At 43.4% G+C, this 20418-nt stretch overlaps 1 protein-coding gene across 1 annotated transcript in view; it reads left to right on the top strand.

Annotated features, from left to right (window-relative positions):
- igsf21b (immunoglobin superfamily, member 21b) overlaps positions 1-20418 on the top strand; it is a gene marked incomplete at its 5' end in the record, with an annotated part of 64630 nt that overhangs the window by 25863 nt on the left and 18349 nt on the right. Inside the window, 4 exons of the mRNA XM_084333426.1 lie at positions 4264-4385; positions 12197-12315; positions 14654-14769; positions 17274-17820. Of these exons, the coding sequence (XP_084189552.1) occupies positions 4264-4385; positions 12197-12315; positions 14654-14769; positions 17274-17820 (904 nt within the window). The remainder of the gene's footprint in view (positions 1-4263; positions 4386-12196; positions 12316-14653; positions 14770-17273; positions 17821-20418) is intronic.

Here is a 20418-nt window from a genome sequence, read left to right as displayed (position 1 = left end):
TCACTGAGAGAGTGCCCCCCCCCCCGCGGATGCCCCCCCCCCCCCCTCACGACGACCGGTGCGTCAGTGACATCGTTAGCCGGTGAGCTAGCGTCGCCACTGTTTGTACCGAACCGTGCGTAAAAGGAGTTGAGTTGGTCCGCGAGAGAGGCGTCGCCACTCCCCATTGAGGGGGCGCTGACTTTGTAGTCAGTTATCGTCCGTAGTCCTCGCCATAAACCTCTTGTGTCTTTCTGTACCATTTGTGCCTCTATCTTGTCAGCGATGTCCTCTTAGCAAGCTTTACAGCCTTGCACAGAGTATAGACTGTAGCCTTATACTCCTCTGCCCAGGTTAAAAGCAGTGGTGCGAGCGTTCAGAGCCACTCGGATAGTACTGTCAACCCACGGTTTCTGGTTCGGGAAGACCCGAACCTTTTTCGTGGGTACAATGCTATCCGCTAGTGTTGTTATGAAACTGACAACAACATCAGCAAACTCACTGACGCCACTGGAGCTCGCCTGAAGCATTCCCCAGTCGACGTCATCAAGTGCGTCCTGTAGCGTGGCCTCTGATTGGTCGGACCACTTCTTTACCTCACGTGACACGACAGCGTCCCATGATGGCCGGGTAGAGCAAGATGGCGTCATGATCTGATGTGTTCGTTGATCCAGCTAATGGAGGAGCCGGTACTGCTTTGTAACCGGCTCTGAACGGGGTGTAACAATGATTCAGCGTATTTCCTCCCCTGGTGGTGCAAGCGATGTGCTGGAAAAAGTTTGGCATCACTTTCTTCAGATTCGCTTGATTGAAGTCGCCGGCTACTATCATGGCTGCGTCTGGATGTTTGATCTGGTGATTGTTTAGATGGACCTGTAGATCCGCCAGGGCCCTGGCGGTATTCGCTTGTGGTGGAATGTACACCGCTGTCATGATAATGGCAGTGAATTATCGGGGAAGATGAAACGGGCGACATTGGATGGACAGATGTTCCAGATCCGGCGAGCATGAACGGGAGAGTATCTTTGTCTCCTTGGGGCTAACCCAGCCGTTGTTCGTAAGGAGACAGACCCCCCCTCCAGTACTCTTGCTGGACTCTTCTGTACGGTCCGCTCGGAAGACGGAGAAGGAATCCGACGGAGAGATGATGTGATCTGGAGTTGTTGGTTTCAGCCATGTCTCCGTGAAACACATGATATTGCAATCCCTCACATCTCGTTGGAATTGAACCCTTGCACGGAGATCGTCCATCTTATTCTCCAGCGAACGTACATTCGCCAGCAGAATGGTATCGCCGGCCGGTAAGCAGAACTTTTTTGCCTAATCCTGATTCCACTTCTCCTTCCCCTGTGCTTTCGTTTCGTCCCGCAGCCTTTTCCTTTGTCCCGTCTGATCTCCGATGGCCAGTCTTGGCCAAAAGTGTCGTTAAACTCTACTTTCAGTCCGGAGTTTAAGTCCATGAGTGCCTGATGGTCGTATGACGTCCCTGCCAGCGTTGTTTTTATAAAAAAAAGTATAAAAAATAACCATAGTAACTAAGAGTGTGCACAATCTCTGCGGAGCAAAACCGACGGCGACTAACTTCGATCGCGCCATCATCATATCAATAGGAACTGTCCCATACCAATATGAACTGTCCCATACCAATAGGAACTGTCCCATATCAATAGGAACTGTCCCATACCAATAGGAACTGTCCCATATCAATAGGAACTGTCCCATACCAACCAAGGAACTGCAGTAAAACCATGCATCCAAAATAAATAGGTAAAACAGTATTATTTCTATGTTAAGCCACAGGAATACTACAGTATAGTGATTCACCGTATTATCTTTAATAATATTCCACTACAGTGGACATGTACTATAGTGTATCACTACAGTATTCCTGTGGTAAATCTATAGTGTGTATGAAAGAAAGACAGGAATACTATGAATCACTACAGTATTTCTGTGGTAAATATATAGTGTGTATGAAAGAAAGATAGGAATACTATGAATCACTACAGTATTTCTGTGGTAAATCTATAGTGTGTATGAACAATTACAGTGTTACAGATGCAAAGCTAAATGGTCTTAGACAAAGCACATAGACTGTAAGCCACTACTAGGGGCAGAGTGGCTAACCATGAGTGAATGAGTGAGTGAGTTAGTCATAGAGGTGCTTCGCATAAAAAACTAGGAAGCTGTGCTCGGTAGAGAGCAAATGTCCGGCAGGTGGCATGGCCTAATAAGAATGGTGATGTTTGGTAAACGTATCTAAAGTCATGAAAGAGTAGGGCTGCATGTGATTACCAGCTATACACCGGTTCTACTCTCCCTCACTCTCTCTGTGGGGCATTTGATGAGAATGTTTTGGGGTTGTGTGACTTCATGAAAAGACAGGGGGCTGTGGGGGGAAGAGATATAATAAAGCAAATGAAAAGCAGTATCTTTCTTGTGGACAAATAGTCACAGACTGCAGGATCTCTTTTTCTGCATTGGGAATAGTGATGTGAGAAATATTCGAGGCATAAGGTCCATGGTGTGAGCGTACACACAACACATGACCTGCCTAGTAGTATTAACAAGTAGCTGCGGGCTAGTTTTGCATAGCCATACATCTCTCCACACTACGTTAGCTGTGCCAGCGCTGGAGAGAAGTCTGGCTGAACCAATCATTCCGCTATAGGTAAAAAAATGCTTGTTTTATATTTCTTTAAACCAATCACAATCATCCTGGGCGTCGCCAAACCCAGGATGCAGCGACAGTGCCCTTGCAAAATAGTGTCACAGATAACGGAAGGGGAGGAGAATTCAGACTGAAAAGATCGGCCGTTGGTATTTTTATACCCACAGTCTATATACCCTGTGAGTCAGACTAGCTGCGGACAGAACCACAGATGCTATTAAACGCATAATCTACAGGCTGGCTCCACCTGCTGGAAATAAAAGACCCCACAGGAAGATTATAAGTGTTGCTGTAGTTCATTGTTGTATGGAGCAAAACTAAATGTTTATTTTCTGGGGCCTGCGTCTCTGCATTGTGGCATTTTGAGAAGCTCCTGACAAGCGAGCCATGTTTCATTGACAGTTCAATTAAAGCTCTGTCAGCCAAAACAAAGAGTCCTTCATAGCAGGAGGAGGGGGTGGGGGGGGGGGGGGGGGGGGGGGGTAGGAGGTTGAACTCTGTGTACTGCAGAGATGCCGCTCTTGGTTTTAATGTTTTTTCACTTCAAAATGTGATGAAGTTCAACACCCCTGCTGCCAGTGTCTCTCTCACTTTGGAAGAACGCACCCTCTCCTCACAACGCGGTCTCATCAGTAAAACGCACGCCTCTCCGCACGGTTGGGATTCCAATTCCAGCCGCTCTGATCAAAGTGTCCGAACAAAAGCATGAACCAAACGTGTACAGCCTTCAGAAAGCTGCAGTGACTTGACATTTAATATGTTCAGATTATGAAGTGCATCGGGATGTATTTCATTTTAGATTCCATTGTTAAAGGACATAATCATTGATCTGTTATTGCCAAAAGTCAAACATGTATATATGAAGTGTGTTAAAAATACATTTTGATACATATGTCATTTCTGAGAGTATACTTGCTACTGTATGTATTTGTGGGACTTCTTATGTGCTTTCATGTACTAATTCAGATAGTCATTCATATGCGTGTATAGTGTATTCTAAATAGACTTAAAAACTTAAATGTTTACCAAACTTAAGTTGTACTAGTAAACCCATTAAAAGTGTACTATTTTGTTTTATTTTGTAAAAATGTTTGTGTCCTAAAGTTGTGAATGACGTATTGGTCTACAGTGAATCCATTCAGGCTGGTGACTCTCTGTTGAGTTCTGAAAATAGCTGTACCCAACATTTAAAACACAAGAAAACTTATTTTCTTTTAGTTTTACATTTGTGTGTTTAGCTACTGCATGACAAAAACTACTTTTTATCCCACAGATAGAACAGAAAGGAAGCTGGTTATGAACTTGTTTGTGGTTCGTATTTTCATCTCAAAATGTCAGATTCCTTTGTCCAGATATTATTTCAGCATTTTAGTTTGATTACAATATTTTTTTCTTCTGATGACCCTGTTTTCATATGACATATGATCCCAAGGTGGCGAAGGCTTGACTGAGTAGATAGATAGATGGATAGATGGATAGATAGATACGTACGTACGTTATTCATCCCCTTGGGGTAATTCAGGTATCCAGCAGCTCAGTGCAGTTGACAGACAATAAAAAGCGATACAACCAATACAACAATAAAAGTCATAACCTCCACTCCTCTCTCCCAGGATGTAGATGGTGGCGGTGCCAAACAGAAGATCTTCACCTACGATGCAATGTACAACACCAACTACTCTCACATGGAGCACCAGCGCAACCGAGAAGATCTGGTGTACCAGTCAACTGTACGGTAAGACCAATACCAGTCAACTGTACGGTAAGACCAATACCAGTCAACTGTACGGTAAGACCAATACCAGTCAACTGTACGGTAAGACCAATACCAGTCAACTGTACGGTAAGACCAATACCAGTCAACTGTACGGTAAGATCAATACCAGTCAACTGTACGGTAAGACCAATACCAGTCAACTGTACGGTAAGACCAATACCAGTCCACACAGAGACAGTAAGTTTATAATAAGATAAATACCAGTCCACACAGAGACAGTAAGTTTATAATAAGATAAATACCAGTCCACACAGAGACAGTACGTTTATAATAACATAAATACCAGTCCACACAGAGACAGTAAGTTTATAATAAGATAAATACCAGTCCACACAGAGACAGTAAGTTTATAATAAGATAAATACCAGTCCACACAGAGACAGTATGTTTATAATAACATCAATACCAGTCCACACAGAGACAGTTAAGGTTGTAGTAGGGATTCTATCTAAGAAACTGTTCCCATTCAATTTCCATTATTTAGACAAGGATTTGATGCATCCCAAAATCTAAAATCTTTGACCATGGTTTGATTCAATGAAATTAATAATAAAGAAAAGTGTAATAGGTATGTAATGCAGATGCTTCTCTATCTTACACAAACACAGGTGGAGACAGTCTAAACATAAAGTTTCTGTTTATTTTGATACACACACGCTCACTTTACGTCTAAACATAAATCTTCTGTACTTAATTATCTGTGGCAGGTTGTTTGGTTTTAGGGCTTCATTGGGGGTTCATTGTGTCGTCATTGGTCCTCATTCTCGAACGTGTTCGTAAGTACCTTTGTAAATATCAAGGTAAACATTTCGTACCAACAGATTTACAAAAATCCTCCTCCAAAATCTTCGCAGCTGGGTTCCCATGAATGAAATACGTCGCTCATTCTTTTTTTTTGTATTTTATTTTTTTATTATTTTTTAAACAAACACATAAACAAACATGACAACACACGATAAGATATACAAGCATTAATTGTCAGAGCACTACCAATGAAATCACATATTAGTTAATTGTCTTATATAAGATATACCCCTAATACCTGTTATCTAAAAACCTACACACATATGCTCCAGCTCGAACCCCCCCCTCCCGGACCCCACCTTGGGAAGTACCTCCATTATCCCTCGCACCTAACCAGACACTACCATTATAAGCTAGCTTTTATTCTCTCCACCACTTCTAACCACATTGACATTTTGGATTCATTGAGACCCAGAATTCTTGCTGTAGATATTTCTTGATAAATCACATCGAGATATGTAAGAAACCAAACTTTCCGGCAAATTTTTTCCGGTTGAAACCAGCGTGATGCGATCAGCTTTTTAGCTTTTTTTTTTAATCCACTTTTTCTCCTTCTTTTGCTGTTTTTCTCCCATCCCAATTTTTTTGTTGTGCCAATTCCCCCCTCCCCTGTCTTGGCCGTTGCTCGCATGTGCCCCCCACTGGTCGGTCGTAGGGAGGGTTGAAGAATCTATCGCATGTCCCCTCCGATACATGCAGAGTCAGCCAGCCACTTCTTTTCACCTGCCAGCGTGGACTCTCATTGGCGAGGTGTAACGTGTGGGAGGCTCACACTACCCTCGACATCTCCTGTCCTTGCTGTGCAGGCGCCCTGACCGACCTGTAGTAGTCGCTGTTTACAACGACCAGATTACCACCCATCGACTCCCCTCCCGCTGACTCTGCCAATTGAGTCAGTATGACGGCCGGCCCAAGCCGGAGGCAACGCTGACAGCCGGATTCGATACCGTTGTCTCGTGCGTTGGTGACAAGCGCTTAGACCGCTGCGCCACCCAGCCGCCATATACGTCACTCATTCTTAAACTGAAATGCGCGCTCTCGTCGTTGAATTTGCATACAGACACGCCCAGCCAGCTCCTCTTAAGGCGAATGAGGCATGTGCAAAACGGCGAGGGCCGTATGCAAAACAGCAGAGGTTTGGCATTGCACTGCACCATGCTGATCCATTCAACAGGTAGCGTGGAAGCGATTTGTGCCTGATCTCAAAATGAGATTAGATTAAATTGTATTTGTTATTAGGGGTGTAACGGTACACAGAAGCCACGGTTCGGTACGTACCTCGGTATTGGGGTCATGGTTAGGTACGAGTTTGGTACAACAGGACATTTAAAAAAATAATTATTAATAATATTTTTTGTATCTACTTTTTCTTCCCATTTTCTATTTTTTCTCCCATCCCAATTTCGTATTATCCAATTCTACCCTCCCCTGTCTCGAACGTTGTTAGACCATGCCTCCCACTGGTCGGCTGCAGCGAGGACCAAGCCTTGCATCACGTGTCCCCTCCGGTACATGAGGCGGCAGCTGTCGCATCTTTTCACCTGAACAGCGCGATCTCTCAGCGGCGAGGAGTAACGCGTGGGAGGCTCACGCTGCCCCTGTTGCTTCCTGATTCTGCTGTACAGGCGCACCAACCGACCTGTAGGAGTCGCTGTCCACAACGTCCGATCCCCACCCACCGGCTTTCCCACCCCCTAATACTGCCAATTGTATTAGTATGAACGACCAGCCAAGTCGGAAGCAACGCCGAGAGCTGGGCTCGAACCCAGCATCTCCTGCGTTAGTGGCGAGCGCCTTGCCCACTGCGCCACTTAGCCGCCTATTATATATTTATAATATATTTTTATAATTAGAATAATTATTAAATAGAATAATATTCTATAGGCTTGCCGTGGTAGTCAGTGATACTGGTGTCATTCTGTGTTCAGGCATCCACTGAGTAAATAAATTGCCTACCCTTAACACATCGAACATCCGTCGAACATGCAAAAAAGAGAAAGATTTTTCATGCTAGCTTGGGTAGATGTTGGCTGGGTTACTAATCTCGTGTTATTTTTCTCTTGTGCCTAGTTCTGTTTTTGGAAGACGTCGCCCTCGCAGCCGTGCCGCGCACGTCACGTTCAAGTTCACTCTTTCTCCCCCGTTGGTTCTTTTCTCCCCTACCTCGCCAAGTTCCCTCGCGTGTTATGCCCTCTGGGGTATTCCCGATATCTTTTCCTGGCGTTGCTGAGGCAACCTTGTTCCACGACATATACAACACGGTAAGACCCCATTACAGATATAAATATTAAATACACACACATCGTCATTATTGCTACACCACACATTTGGGAGTAACTACACATCTCATTCAACCTAGGCCCCTCCCAGCCTACTCGCACGACACCACCACCTCGTTTGTGTTTGTATTACTCTGCTTGTCTTATGATATTTTTGTTGTGAATAAATATACGCTATTTGTTGCATTTAAACTGTTGAACTGTTTGCATTCTCTTATTCGGGTCCCGTTCCTCTGTTCCCATAACATTCTGTCCGCTTGTCATCGATCGTGCCTTTCTTTACAAGCTTCAACGTTTTATTCATCATCTACATTTGGCAATACAAGCTTAATATTCAACTTTAACTCTTTGGACGCCAGACCCGAGGATAGTCGGGTTATCTCGCTGACCGCTCAGTGCCACACCCCAGTATAGTCAGGTTTTCATCGTTATTTCTTTTATTCGATATTTCCATTCATTACAGGCACACAGATTCGGGGTTAACATGGGGAATCATCCTGAGAATGCCAAAGTGCAATACCGGCCGCATCCAACCAGGTGGCAGTATCGAGCACCCTTTGAAACCTTATATATTGGCCTGTCCAACGATCAAATTTCTCCGAGCTCACTTTTCTTTGTCAGGCGAGGCGAGCGGGTATCCCGATCGCATTGAGAAGCATCAAATGCCTCCGTTGCATCTGTTGTGGTGGATTATGTTGGCGACACGATGGACACCAGTACTTGGACTTGCGATCAGACAATTGGAATATTCTTTTTGGGGTACCTTCTAATGAAGGTAAGGGCTAATTGATATCAATCCTGCTTTGATCCAACCATGATTTCACCTCGATCGCAACGTGTGTGTGTAACGTTACTCCACAACGTATGCCGTTGGTGATGATCAAAGCATCAAAAAACGACCCCCCTCCCCCTTTCATGCATTCATGATGAAACATAATACCTATTATATACATTTGATTTGGAAATAGTAGCGTGTCCAGGCGAGTAACGGCAACGCTTTTAGTGAAATTCACGCTTTGCTTTATCGTCGTTTTCTGGGATTAGACAGGATCACTCTAAAACTATTCTTATATTCACCACGGTATAACACGTGAACGTATTGATGGAAAAATTCATTATTTTTCACATATTGAATGATAAATAGTTGATGTCAAATGGGCCATAGTATTGTATCCATAGCTATAATATAGAATATATATATAGCCCTGCAAACACTGCCACTTATTCCTATCTTTTAGAGCGTTGGCGTGGTAGGAACTAAGATGCTAGGGCCTCCGGCGCTGAATGAGTTAAAGATCAATGTAAGCCAGTGTAAAGTAAAGTAAAGATATTGAGCATAGATTTGTAAAATGTGCAACCCTAGTTTCACCTAGTGGTATGAGACGTATTCTTCGTATGGTTGTGTGTACCGCACTGTGACGCCTGTACCGTAAATTCATAAATTCTAGCAAAGTAGGCTTCTATTATTCTAATGGCTTGTCAAGAGCCAATCACGCAGTCGGTCAGTATTGAGATTACTACTGTAAATGAGATGTCATGCTAATATGTCATGTTCTACAGTAGGACATATTACTATAATACCTAATAAAACAAATCATTAGAATAATAGTGTTATGGCAGCCTGGACTCATGGATTTTGTGAACATTTCCCCTCCTGCCGAAGTGCCCCTGTTCTTAGACAGAACTCTGCCTCTCATAGACTGTCCTCTGGCGCCATCTTGCGGCATGTCGGCGTTAGGACTCATGTCGGCGTTTGAACTTATGTCATCGTTTATTTACCTGTCATGTTTAGTCTCTGCCTTGTTACTCCCTGTGTTCATGCTGTCTGTATGTTTCCCCTGCCCATAGTCTAGTGTTCCTTCCCTGTCTGTGTTTGTATTTATGATCAGTCTAGTGTTGTCTCAGTATTTGTATTTTGATCCAGTCTGTTATCCTAGTCTGTCCGTGTTCCCCAGCGGTTGCTTGTTTTGTAATCAGCGTTATTGTATATCTGACTGCCTCCCCCTGTCTTCCAGTGCGCGGTCATTATTCCTTGTTGCGTATCCTGTTTCCTCGTATCCTGTTTTTTCGTAAACCTGTTTATTCGTGCCTTGACTGCTTCTCAGCAAAGCCCAGCTCTACGCTGTGCTGTCCTGTGTGCTGCTCCAGTCTTCCGTGTTTTGCCCTGCTCGCTGGAGCTCCCCGTGTCCCGTGTGCTATCTGCTCTGTTCCCGTTTCTGCCCTGTTCGTGTTCGTATTCCTGCCGCTTGCGGAATAGTCCCGAGTACCTTCTGGTTAGTACTAAGTGTTTATGGTAGTAGTCTTGTTTTGTTTGCTCTTTGTTTTTCAAGTTCTCAAGTTCGTTTTCTGGTTAGGGTTTTGTTTATTAGTCATTGTGCTCTTGTCCCCATGCCGGCTTGGCCGAGCCTTTTATGTTCCGTGTTTTTGTTGCGCATCACCTTTTGTCTAGTCTACTAGAGTAAAAGCCTTTACATTTGGACCGTTCGCCTCCTGACTCGTTCCTCGCTCACTGTCCTGCACTATTGGGTTCCACCACCATGCCAACCCGTAACAAATAGAAGCCTACTTTGCTGGAACGATTAATTTTGCACGTATACAGTACGTGTGTGTGTGTGCTCGTGCACTGAGGCTGCCTCACTAAGTCGTTTCTCCACGCATGTATTTAGTTCTAGCAATAGGACTATAAACCAACAATAAATAATATCATAGAGAAGACAGTGTATGGTATATTAATACAGTATATACCACTATACACAGTAGCTATATCCGCGACAATCGGTTTAGTTCTTATTTATTTAGTTTGCAGTGTGTAATGCTCACGATGCCTCATTGAGTCAGGACTATAAATGCAAAATGTAATTATTAACTCATTGAGTGCCAAAAACGTAATTGCTCGTGTTTCGCCACCAACGCTTGAGCGCCAAAAACGTAATATCTTGTTTTTAGATCCTTTGATATTTTTCCTTTGATCCCCGTTCTAAACACTCAGCCGGAGCTCCCTGGCACATCTGCCTACGTTGGAATTGCAATGACGATCGAATCTCGGCAGGTGGCAGTATCGCCTACCTTATGAACATGCATGGGCCAGCTATTAGTGTGTTAGTGCCAGCCCCCAAACACCTAGGGACTCGTTGAGAGCAGCAGTGAGCAGGACACGTTCGACAATCGCGATCGCCTAGAGCGAACTATTGGATATTATGAAAAAGACCAAATGGATTATATGGATGATGATTATGGACGATAAGGTGCGTTTCCACCAGACTATGGACTATGTTGGACTCAGCACTACTGGTAAAACGTAAAGAAACTATAATCAAACCGACCGATGAGGAAACATATTCGTCTCTGTGGTATAGTCTGGCCCGAGCACACAATAGTAACCTGCAATGCAATGGCGAGCAAACTATTGGATATTATGAAGAAGAAGACAAAACGGATTATATGGATGATGATTATGGATGATAAGGTGCGTTTCCACTATGTTGGACTCAGCACTACTGGTAAAACGTAAAAAAAAACTATAATCAAACCGACCGATGAGGAAACCTATTCAGCTCTGTTTATAGTCTGGCCCGAGCAGATGAAGAAGACGGATGAGGGCTACCTAACGTTATATGTATTGATCCTGTTCTGATTCAAGACACTTTTGGACTCGAAGTGAGAAATGGAGTACCTCTAAAACAAAGGTAACGTCTTTTTTACGTGTACTTTACAGAAACATCATCATAAAACATGCGTTTGTATGATCGCAGCGTCGGATAAACGACCCCCTTCCCGGCTTTGTGAAGAAACAAGGTAATAGGTTTCAAGCGAGCAGCCGTAAGATTTGCACATACACTGCACAAAACACACTTTATCTCACAATCTAGAAAACCAGCCTGGATTATTTTTAAATGGGGCAATGTTTATCTTGGGATTTTGAACGGACGAGGGTATGTAGAAACAAACTCTTTTTTACATGTTGGACTATAAATAGTGCCTGTCAAATGAGCCATACTATTGTCTCCATAGCTATAATATAGAATATACAATAGCTCCGCAATGATCGTGAAATATCATGAAAATGGTAAAAAATAAAAAGCTGCCGCCAGTACAGATGGGGAAAGAGCGTGGTGCTCAATGAGTTAATGATACAAATATTGTTGTATTTATTATCATCATAATTATTTAATTCCACGGATGTCTGTAGTATCGGCAATCCGCAATGACTTGTCCCAGAGAAAGCTGTTGAAAACATGGCGCGCCGCACACCGGAATTCCTTGGTAACTTTTACGTACATGTTCGAGAATGTGCACCATTGTTTCTTGGCCTATAAAACCTATCCCTTACAGAGTAAACAGGGGAGAGACCCACTAAGCTCATTTTACTTTGGGCTGCAATTCTTGTATAAAAGGTGTATTATTATTATTATTATTATTATTATTATTATTATTATTATTATTATTATTATTATTATTATTATTATTATTATTATTATTATTATTATTATTATTATTATTATTATTATTATTATTATTATTATTATTATTATCATCATTATTATTTCTGTATTTTGCACAAGGAAAACATACAGACACAGCAACAGCTAAATACAGACTGTAAAATCCAAATATTAACACAAAACATCACCTGAATGCATATGAACCAAATTAAAAACCACAAAATGTCTCCTGTATTGTGATCAGGCTCCCTGAGGTTCAGATGGAGGATGACGGTCCCTACGAGTGTCATGTGGGGATCTACGACAGGGCGTCCAGGGACAAGGTGGTTCTAGCCTCCGGCAGCATCATGTTAACCGTCATGGGTAAGACACAAGTGGGGATCTGGCCTAGTCTTCTACTTCAGAATGACAGGGTGGTATCGTCAGCATCCAACAGAAACCTTGTATCTGCAATAAGTCACAAGTAGATTTTTACCCCCACTGATGCCCCTGCATTTCTTTTCAAATGTATTTCACAGTGTAGTTTTGTAGTTTGGCCTACAGTAGTTCCAAGGTCATGAACCAATTTTCAACAACTTCAGAAAATACGACCGGAAAATTTTCAAGTTTCAAGTTTCAAGTTTCTTTAATAGTTGTCATACAGAAGTACAGAATACTTTCATACAAAATGCTTCTTACTGTTACGCTCCAGAGACTGTGCTAGACAAGATAGTATCAAATAACATAGTATAGCATGTAATTTAGAAGAAGAAAATGAGGTCACAGTGTTCGGTATAGACATATGTACAATGTTCTGAGTTACCATATAATATACAATACTATGCAGTGTACTAATGTACAGTACTATATAGTGCAAAGCAGAAATGGGATGAGGTACAATTTAGGTACAATTTACAGTAAGGTGTACGAGTTGTAGTGCAATCCTTCATCAATAAATATAAAGTGTGGGGAGTGGGTGCTACAGGTACTTTGGCCTTTTTCGCGGCCATGCCTACTTTTGGGGAAAACACAGACACTGTTCCTATTGACCGCCATTGTATTTAGCCTCTATAACAATGTTGGCAGGACACTTACATTTGAAACATTTGTTTTGTTAGTGCATCATGTTAAGTCAAGCAATTACTTTCCAACACTGGCCAATCATCAATCGTTCACACCATTGTGAAAAGTTAGGTTTAATCTGTTTTCAGGCTCCTTCTGGCTTCTCTATGGTATTTCCCCAGTCAGCTGCAGGATATGTCCTCATTTCCCTACCTGGACATTTAATATCACACTTATGAATCTCCAAGTGACTTAAAACTAAGAGGTAATGATTATTTCTGGGCCTTGTTAGTCTTTGGCATGATTTATATCCCTGTGTTTTGTTGTAAGTTGTATTTTATGATCGAATAATCCATTTATTCCTTGTTGTTTCCCCCAAAATTGGCGATTCAGTGTGGATGACGTATTGCCGGTCTGTATTAGGGAGTTAACTGCAGTTAATTAGTTTCACCAAGGAGCCCCTAGTGGCATAATTCAAAACGTATTTTTTTTTTTTTTTTTTTTTTTATTACAGAAAATTATCACTAAAGTGCTATCTGTTGCAGCTGCACTGTTCTCCATGAAAATACCATTTCTCAAAATCTGAAAATCATTATTTAATAAAACACAGAAAAGGATCACCAAGTTACTCTGGATAAAAAAAAACCTTTACAGACAACATTGAGACAAAGCTTCCTGACACATCTCCATCCAAACTCTTGGAAGAACTCTTTGAAATCTCATCTGATACCACCTAGAGAGCTAGTTTCAGAGTGTGGTGCTGAGTACCAAGTATCTCATCTCATGGCCCACCAAGTATCTCATGATGCAGCAGTTAAGGTGTTGATACCATTCAGCACCACATACAGTATCTGTGTGAAGCTGGCTTTTCATCCATGACAGCTCTGAAAACAAAATATAGGGCCAATTTGAAAGGTCACGATATTGGTGTTATTTCAATACATTTAAACATGGCCCATTTCATGACTATTTTGTTGGGGCGAGGGGGGGGGGGGGGGGGGGGGCAAAATATTTTGGTCCGCCAAAGGGGGGCCTGACAGAAAAAGTTTGAGAAGCACTGGTCTATAGTATACCGTAAGTGGGGAGATAACATTGTAGAGAGTGTAACCTATGATCAGTATATTGATTCTTATACATTCTCTCATCAAATATTGTGAAATTCTAGTAAATTATAGCCCACTTTGCTGGGGACCCCCTGGAACCCCCTCAAGGACCCCTGAGGGTCCCCGGACCCCCACTTTGAGAACCACTGCTCTACAGGACCGGAACAATAGGGCTTCCTCTGCCTGCTAATCCAAAACCCTAGCAACAGTTATCTGGAATTAGTTAATGGCTAAATAAATGACTGATGGCTGTGCAGGCTCTCAGCTGATTACTACAAGAACGTGTTCAGCAGTCCAAATAAAAACAAAAGCATCTGGATTTGAGGTCATGGAATGATTAGAGGCAAGAAAGGTCCATGGTAGCTTTTATCTCTTGCTCTCCATTCACTGTGTGTGTGTGTGTGTGTGTGTGTGTGTGTGTGTGTGTGTGTGTGTGTGTGTGTGTGTGTGTGTGTGTGTGTGTGTGTGTGTGTGTGTGTGTGTGTGTGTGTGTGTGTGTGTGTGTGTGTGTGTGTGCGTGCGTATTCTAACTTACCTTTTTGTTTTGATCTCTCCAGTACCCCCCAGGTCCATCTCGGTGGTAGCAGCGGACAGCCCGGCTCCGTTCAGCCGCTACGAGGCTCAGAACTTCACTCTGGTTTGCATCGTCACCGGAGGAAAGCCGGCTCCCACGGTGAGGCTGGTTTCACCTCGGGGACCGTCCTACATTTTACACAATGAAAATGGGAAATATGTACTTGTGTCAACTGTGACAAGAACCCTCCCTATTTAAAGAAGCCATTCAGAATTACAGCCAACATCGACGTAGATATAACAACTGACCAATCACTGACCAATCACAAGAAACACGCCGGTGGTTGTAGTGGATGCTAGCACCTGCAGGCCCTGCCTTGTAGAACACTGTGACATTCTGCTTTAGCTTAGCTTTATGTTCGTGGTGGTGCATGCTACTGTAGTTGCTAACGTTCCATAAACGGTAATGAGAGAAGATACACTGGCATGTATCCGGGTCCGGCACCAACAGCTCTATGGGTGGAACCCATCCCAATACAGCTTGTGTGCTGGAAGGATAGAGACTAGGTTAGATAGAGCTGAGACAGAATGTATAAGAATCAATATACTGATAGAGACAGATAGGTTAGTACTTGAATACAAATACTTGAATAAAATACATTTGATTGAAAATAACCTTACAGATGTGTTCCATAGATTCACAGGAATTATGTAAAAATGCCCCAAAGTGATCAATTTAGGACCTTTAAACAATGCTCATCGAACATAAATTAAATTAATTGTATATTCAGAATTCATTACTATTTCATAATAAAAAATAAAAAATAAAGCACCATTGTTTGGATCATTACTCCCCCCCAAAAAGTATTACACATTAATTTATTAAGACAAATAACTTTTTGTCAGGACCATACCAGTGTTACTACATGTTACTGTCTAGTGTCAACATTGGCCACACAGTTTACATAAACCTCAACCATTTATTTTTTATTTTTTAGATATGAACATAGTTTGTTTAGCCAGAGGAGTGGAGGCAAAGTGTGCTAGTGCCGATTTTTAAGAGTAAGAGAGACGCTCAGAGTTGCAGCAACTACAGGGGAATAAGGCTCATCAGCCACAGCATGAAGCTATGGGAAAGGATAGTGGAGGCTAGGTTAAGGAGAGGTGAGGATTAGTGAGCAGCAGTGGGTTCATGCCAGGGAAAAGCGTGACAGACGCATTGTTCGCCCTTAGAATGTTAATGGAGAAGTATAGGGAAGGCCAGAAGGAGCTGCATTGCGTCTTTGTAGACCTAGAGAAGGCGTATGACAGGGTACCAAGAGCGGAGGTGTGGTACTGTATGAGAAAGTCAGGAGTGGCGGAAGAGTTTGTGAGGGTACACAGTAAATTTCGCAGAGTACATTTTACTCAAACTGATGTAAAAATGTACTCAGTTTGAGTAAAATTTACTCTGCGAAATTTACTGTGTAGTACACGACATGTAGAGTGCGACTGTGGTGAGGTGTGCAGTGGGAGTGACTGAGGGGTTCAGGGTAGGATTGCACCAGGGGTCGGCCCTCAGTCCATTCTTGTTTGCTATAGTGATGGACAGGCTGACAGATGAGGTCAGGCTGGAGTCCCCGTGGACCATGATGTTCGCAGATGACATTGCGATCTGTAGTGAGAGCAGGGAGCAGGTGGAAGAGAACCTGGAGAAGTGGAGGCATGCATTGGAGAGAAGAGGGATGAAGGTGAGCAGAGGCAAGACCGAGTACATGTGTGTGAATGGGAAGGAAGACGAAGGGGTGGTGATGATGCAAGGAGTAGAGGTACCAAAAGTGGACGAGTTTAAATACTTGGGGTCAACTGTCCAAAGTAATGGGGACTGTGGTAGGGAGGTGAAGAAGAGAGTGCAGGCCGGGTGGTGCGGGTGGAGAACGATGACAGGGGTTATCTGCGATAGAAGGGTACCAGCGAAAGGTCTACAGCAGGGTAGTGAGACCAGCTATGCTGTATGGTCTAGAAACGGTGGCACTGACCAACAAGCAGGTGGCGGAGCTGGAGGTGGCAGAGATGAAGATGCTAAGGTTCTCTCTGGGAGTAACAAGGTTGGACAGAATCGAAAATGTCTGCATCAGAGGAACGGCCCATGTTGAGCAGTTCGTGCAGAAAGTGAGAGAGGCAAGACTGAGATGGTTTGGACATGTGCGGAGGACGGAGGTGGGGTACATCGGGAGGAGGATGCTGGAGATGGAGCTGCCAGGAAAGAGGAGGAGGGGAAGGCCCAAGAGGAGGTTTATGGACACTGTGAAGGAGGACATGCGGGCAGCGGGCGTGACTGAGGACGACGCAAAGGACAGGAACAGATGGAAACGGATGATCCGCTGTGGCGACCCCTGACGGGAAAAGCCGAAATAAGAAGAAGAAGAACATAGTTTGTTTACGTTTTGTCCATATTCAGTAAACGTTACAGAATGGACCTGAAAACGTGTGTCAACGTTAGATTAAACTCTGCATCATTAAAACCAATCTTCAAAATAAAATTAGGAATTAAGAATCCTCTTTGTAAATTGATGTTGCAAAAACAAACAACAATGTGGCTCTTGTGGATTAGCACGTTATTGTATAGGTACTGATAGGTAACTGATCTAGACCTGTCCTCTGTTTCCTCGGCTCCTTTCCCAGGTGTACTTCAAGCGGGACGGTGAGCTGATCAACGTGTTGCCCTCAGCCCCCTCCTCCTCCGCTGCCATGCGGGTCCACCAGAGGAAGGGCCCGCCAGACAACAGGGGTCACATGCTACGGGGATCCCAGCCCCTCGTCAGCCGAGACACGGATGACACAAAGCTCCAGAAGTCCCTCTCCCTCCTGGAGTCGGAGGAGAAGCAGGCTCGCCCGGCGCCCGACGGACCCGGCGGCAGGGAGGGAGAGCGACAGGACGAGCAGGAGGGAGGAGAACAAAGCCTGGAGCCGGACCCAGACACAGACCGACCCGCCACCACGGAGGTCATCCCGGAGACGGTGGTGAGCCGCGAGTTTCCCCGGTGGGTCCAGAGCACCGACCCACTCTACTACTTCCAGCACCGGCGGCAGGCGGCTGGCGACGGCACCATGGAGGTCCACGCCCTGCTCACCTGGAGCCTCAACCCCCAGCTGGACAACGAGGCGCTGTTCAGCTGCGAGGTGAAACACCCGGCCCTGTCCATGCCCATGCAGGCCGAGGTCACGCTGGGTGAGTGGAGCAAACACACACTGCACTGTGGAGCAAACACACACTGCACTGTGGAGCAAACACACACTGCACTGTGGAGCAAACACACACTGCAATGTGGAGCAAACACACACTGCACTGTGGAGCAAACACACACTGCACTGTGGAGCAAACACACACTGCAATGTGGAGCAAACACACACTGCACTGTGGAGCAAACACACTGGGATTGGGTTGGTTTCTCGGTTTTGCCGGTACGGTGTACACATGATTAAACCAGTTTGAATTTAATGAGAACCAACTGAAATGGTAATTATGAGACGTTCTGGCAAATTAAATCAGCAACCCGCCGATGGCGCTAAATCCAATATTAGTACTATATTAGTAATAAGCAATATGACAACATGATCAACATAATATATTATCTTTGTTTATAAAACAGAGCCATTAGTGTCTAAGTAAAATAAATAAAGGAAGACGATGCACATGGAGACATGGCAGAGTTAGTGTCAATATGGTGCAGTATGTGTCACTCTGTCATTATAAACCGCTATACTCTCATTATGTTTGGAGCGGCACGTGCAACACCTATTGGCTATTGACATTAATGGCTTAATGTTAAACTGGTTTGAAATTTTTTATATAAGCCCAACCATATCGCGCACCACCAGACTTAAAGGTGCTATAGATAACATTGTATGGAGAGTAATAATAAAAAATATATACATCTACAGAGCTTTTAGAAAGATGTGGAATAAAAGTATTCAAAGTCAAAGTCAACTTTATTGTCAGTTTTCCATTTGTGCGAGACATACAGAAAATTGTAATTACGTCCCCCCATTCCCACAGTGTATATAAAAAAACATATAGACAATATAAACACAAAAGTAACATATAGGACACAATATACAACACACAACACACAATATACAGGACTTTTATATTGCTTTTTTAATGAATTTATCATTAAAAAAGATTTTGGCAGGTCTAAAAAGAATGTATGAATGTTATCTATAGCACCTTTTAACAAAGGGAACAGCCTCAAAACAACATTACATGTCAATTTAGTAGAGCCTTAGGTAAACACATACTGTATGTAGGGCACAGTTCTCCGGATTGGAATATTATCGGATATTTCAGGCTTCTAAAGTCTGGTTTTCAGGATTTGTTACGTCAAAATTATGTATTAAATCCTAGGGATTCTTTTAAAACTACAACAGTTTGAGGATAGCTCTCTGTTGCAGCAGATACCCTTAGTCAAAACCCCTACCCCCTCAAGGGTGATGGTTGCAAGGCATAAAAAGTGCATTAGTTGCTGGTTGCAGGAGTTCTGCTTGCGACCGTTACAGCAGACCGCTTAGATGTAGCCAAAGATGGAAGGTGATGACCAGCGAAATCTCATGTGTTTTAGGGAGAACGAATATTCCTTGTTGAAGTTAATCATAATCTTCAGCTGGACACACTTCCAGATCTACTAACTTAGGCAGGATCTAAGTGGAGACAAAGGTCAAATGCTGCCGTTTTTACAAAGATCAGCTGTAGAAGAGAAATTATTCTATGAGTGTATGGTTGTGTTTTTGATTTGGCCAGCGCAGGAAACTTCATTTCTATTGAAAACGTAACTCATTCAAATGAATTATTTAATAAAATTTTCTTTGGTTTATCACATCCACATATATAAGGAACAAACTATGTTTCTAATCGATAACCAACGGAACCAATCATTTTCCTTTTTAATTTGGATTAATTTACCTTCATAAGCAACAGGTGGCGATGCTAGATCCAACACTGACACAGTGAACCTCACCTTCCCTGTCCTTCTCTACCAAACCAGAGCAGTCTGGACATGCTTCTCTACCAGGTCGCTAGGGACCAGAACATCATACAACATACCACTGACACATGCCTTCTCTATTTGAATGACCACATCAAACAAGAGGTGGACGCAGGCAAATACTGCGGCATGGTCATGCTGGACCTACAAAAGGCCTTTGACACGGTCAATCACTCCATTCTGATTGACAAGCTAAAAGCAATTGGTTTTGATAGTCTTATCAGTGAGCTGGATGCAATCCTACCTTGAGGGGAGGGAACAGATGGGGGAGGTAAACGGTACCCTATCCCCCCCCCTCACAGTGAGCTGTGGTGTTCCACAAGGAAGCATACTAGGACCGCTACTGTTCCTAATTTATGCAAATGACATGTCGTCAGCTTGTGACTGCAACTTGTTCCTGTTTGCGGACGACTCAGCCCTGCTGGTCTCTGACAAGAACAAGTTACAGGTTGAAATAACCCTCAGCTCAGAACTAGGCAAAATCTGCATATGGCTCGCTGATAACAAACTATCATTACACATGGGCAAAACAGAGTCCATTCTCTTCGGTTCAAATAACAAACTCAGCAAGACCGACGGCTTCTCAGTTACAGTGGGTGACAATATTGTCACAAGGAAAGATGAAATTACCTACCTGGGTTCCATCCTAGAGGCTAATCTCTCCTGTGACAAAATGGCATCCAATCTAATAAAAAAAGTCAACCAACGAACTCGATTCTTGTACCGGATCTCCTCTCTGGTAAACAAGAATACCCTGAAGACTCTGGCAGGAGCACTCATTCAGG

This window comes from Notolepis coatsorum (assembly GCF_963971535.1).
Source record: "Notolepis coatsorum genome assembly, chromosome: 17".
In the NCBI taxonomy this organism is placed as follows: domain Eukaryota; kingdom Metazoa; phylum Chordata; class Actinopteri; order Aulopiformes; family Paralepididae; genus Notolepis; species Notolepis coatsorum.
Note: the sequence above shows the minus strand (reverse complement) of the source record. Positions and strands in the feature narration are given on the sequence as shown.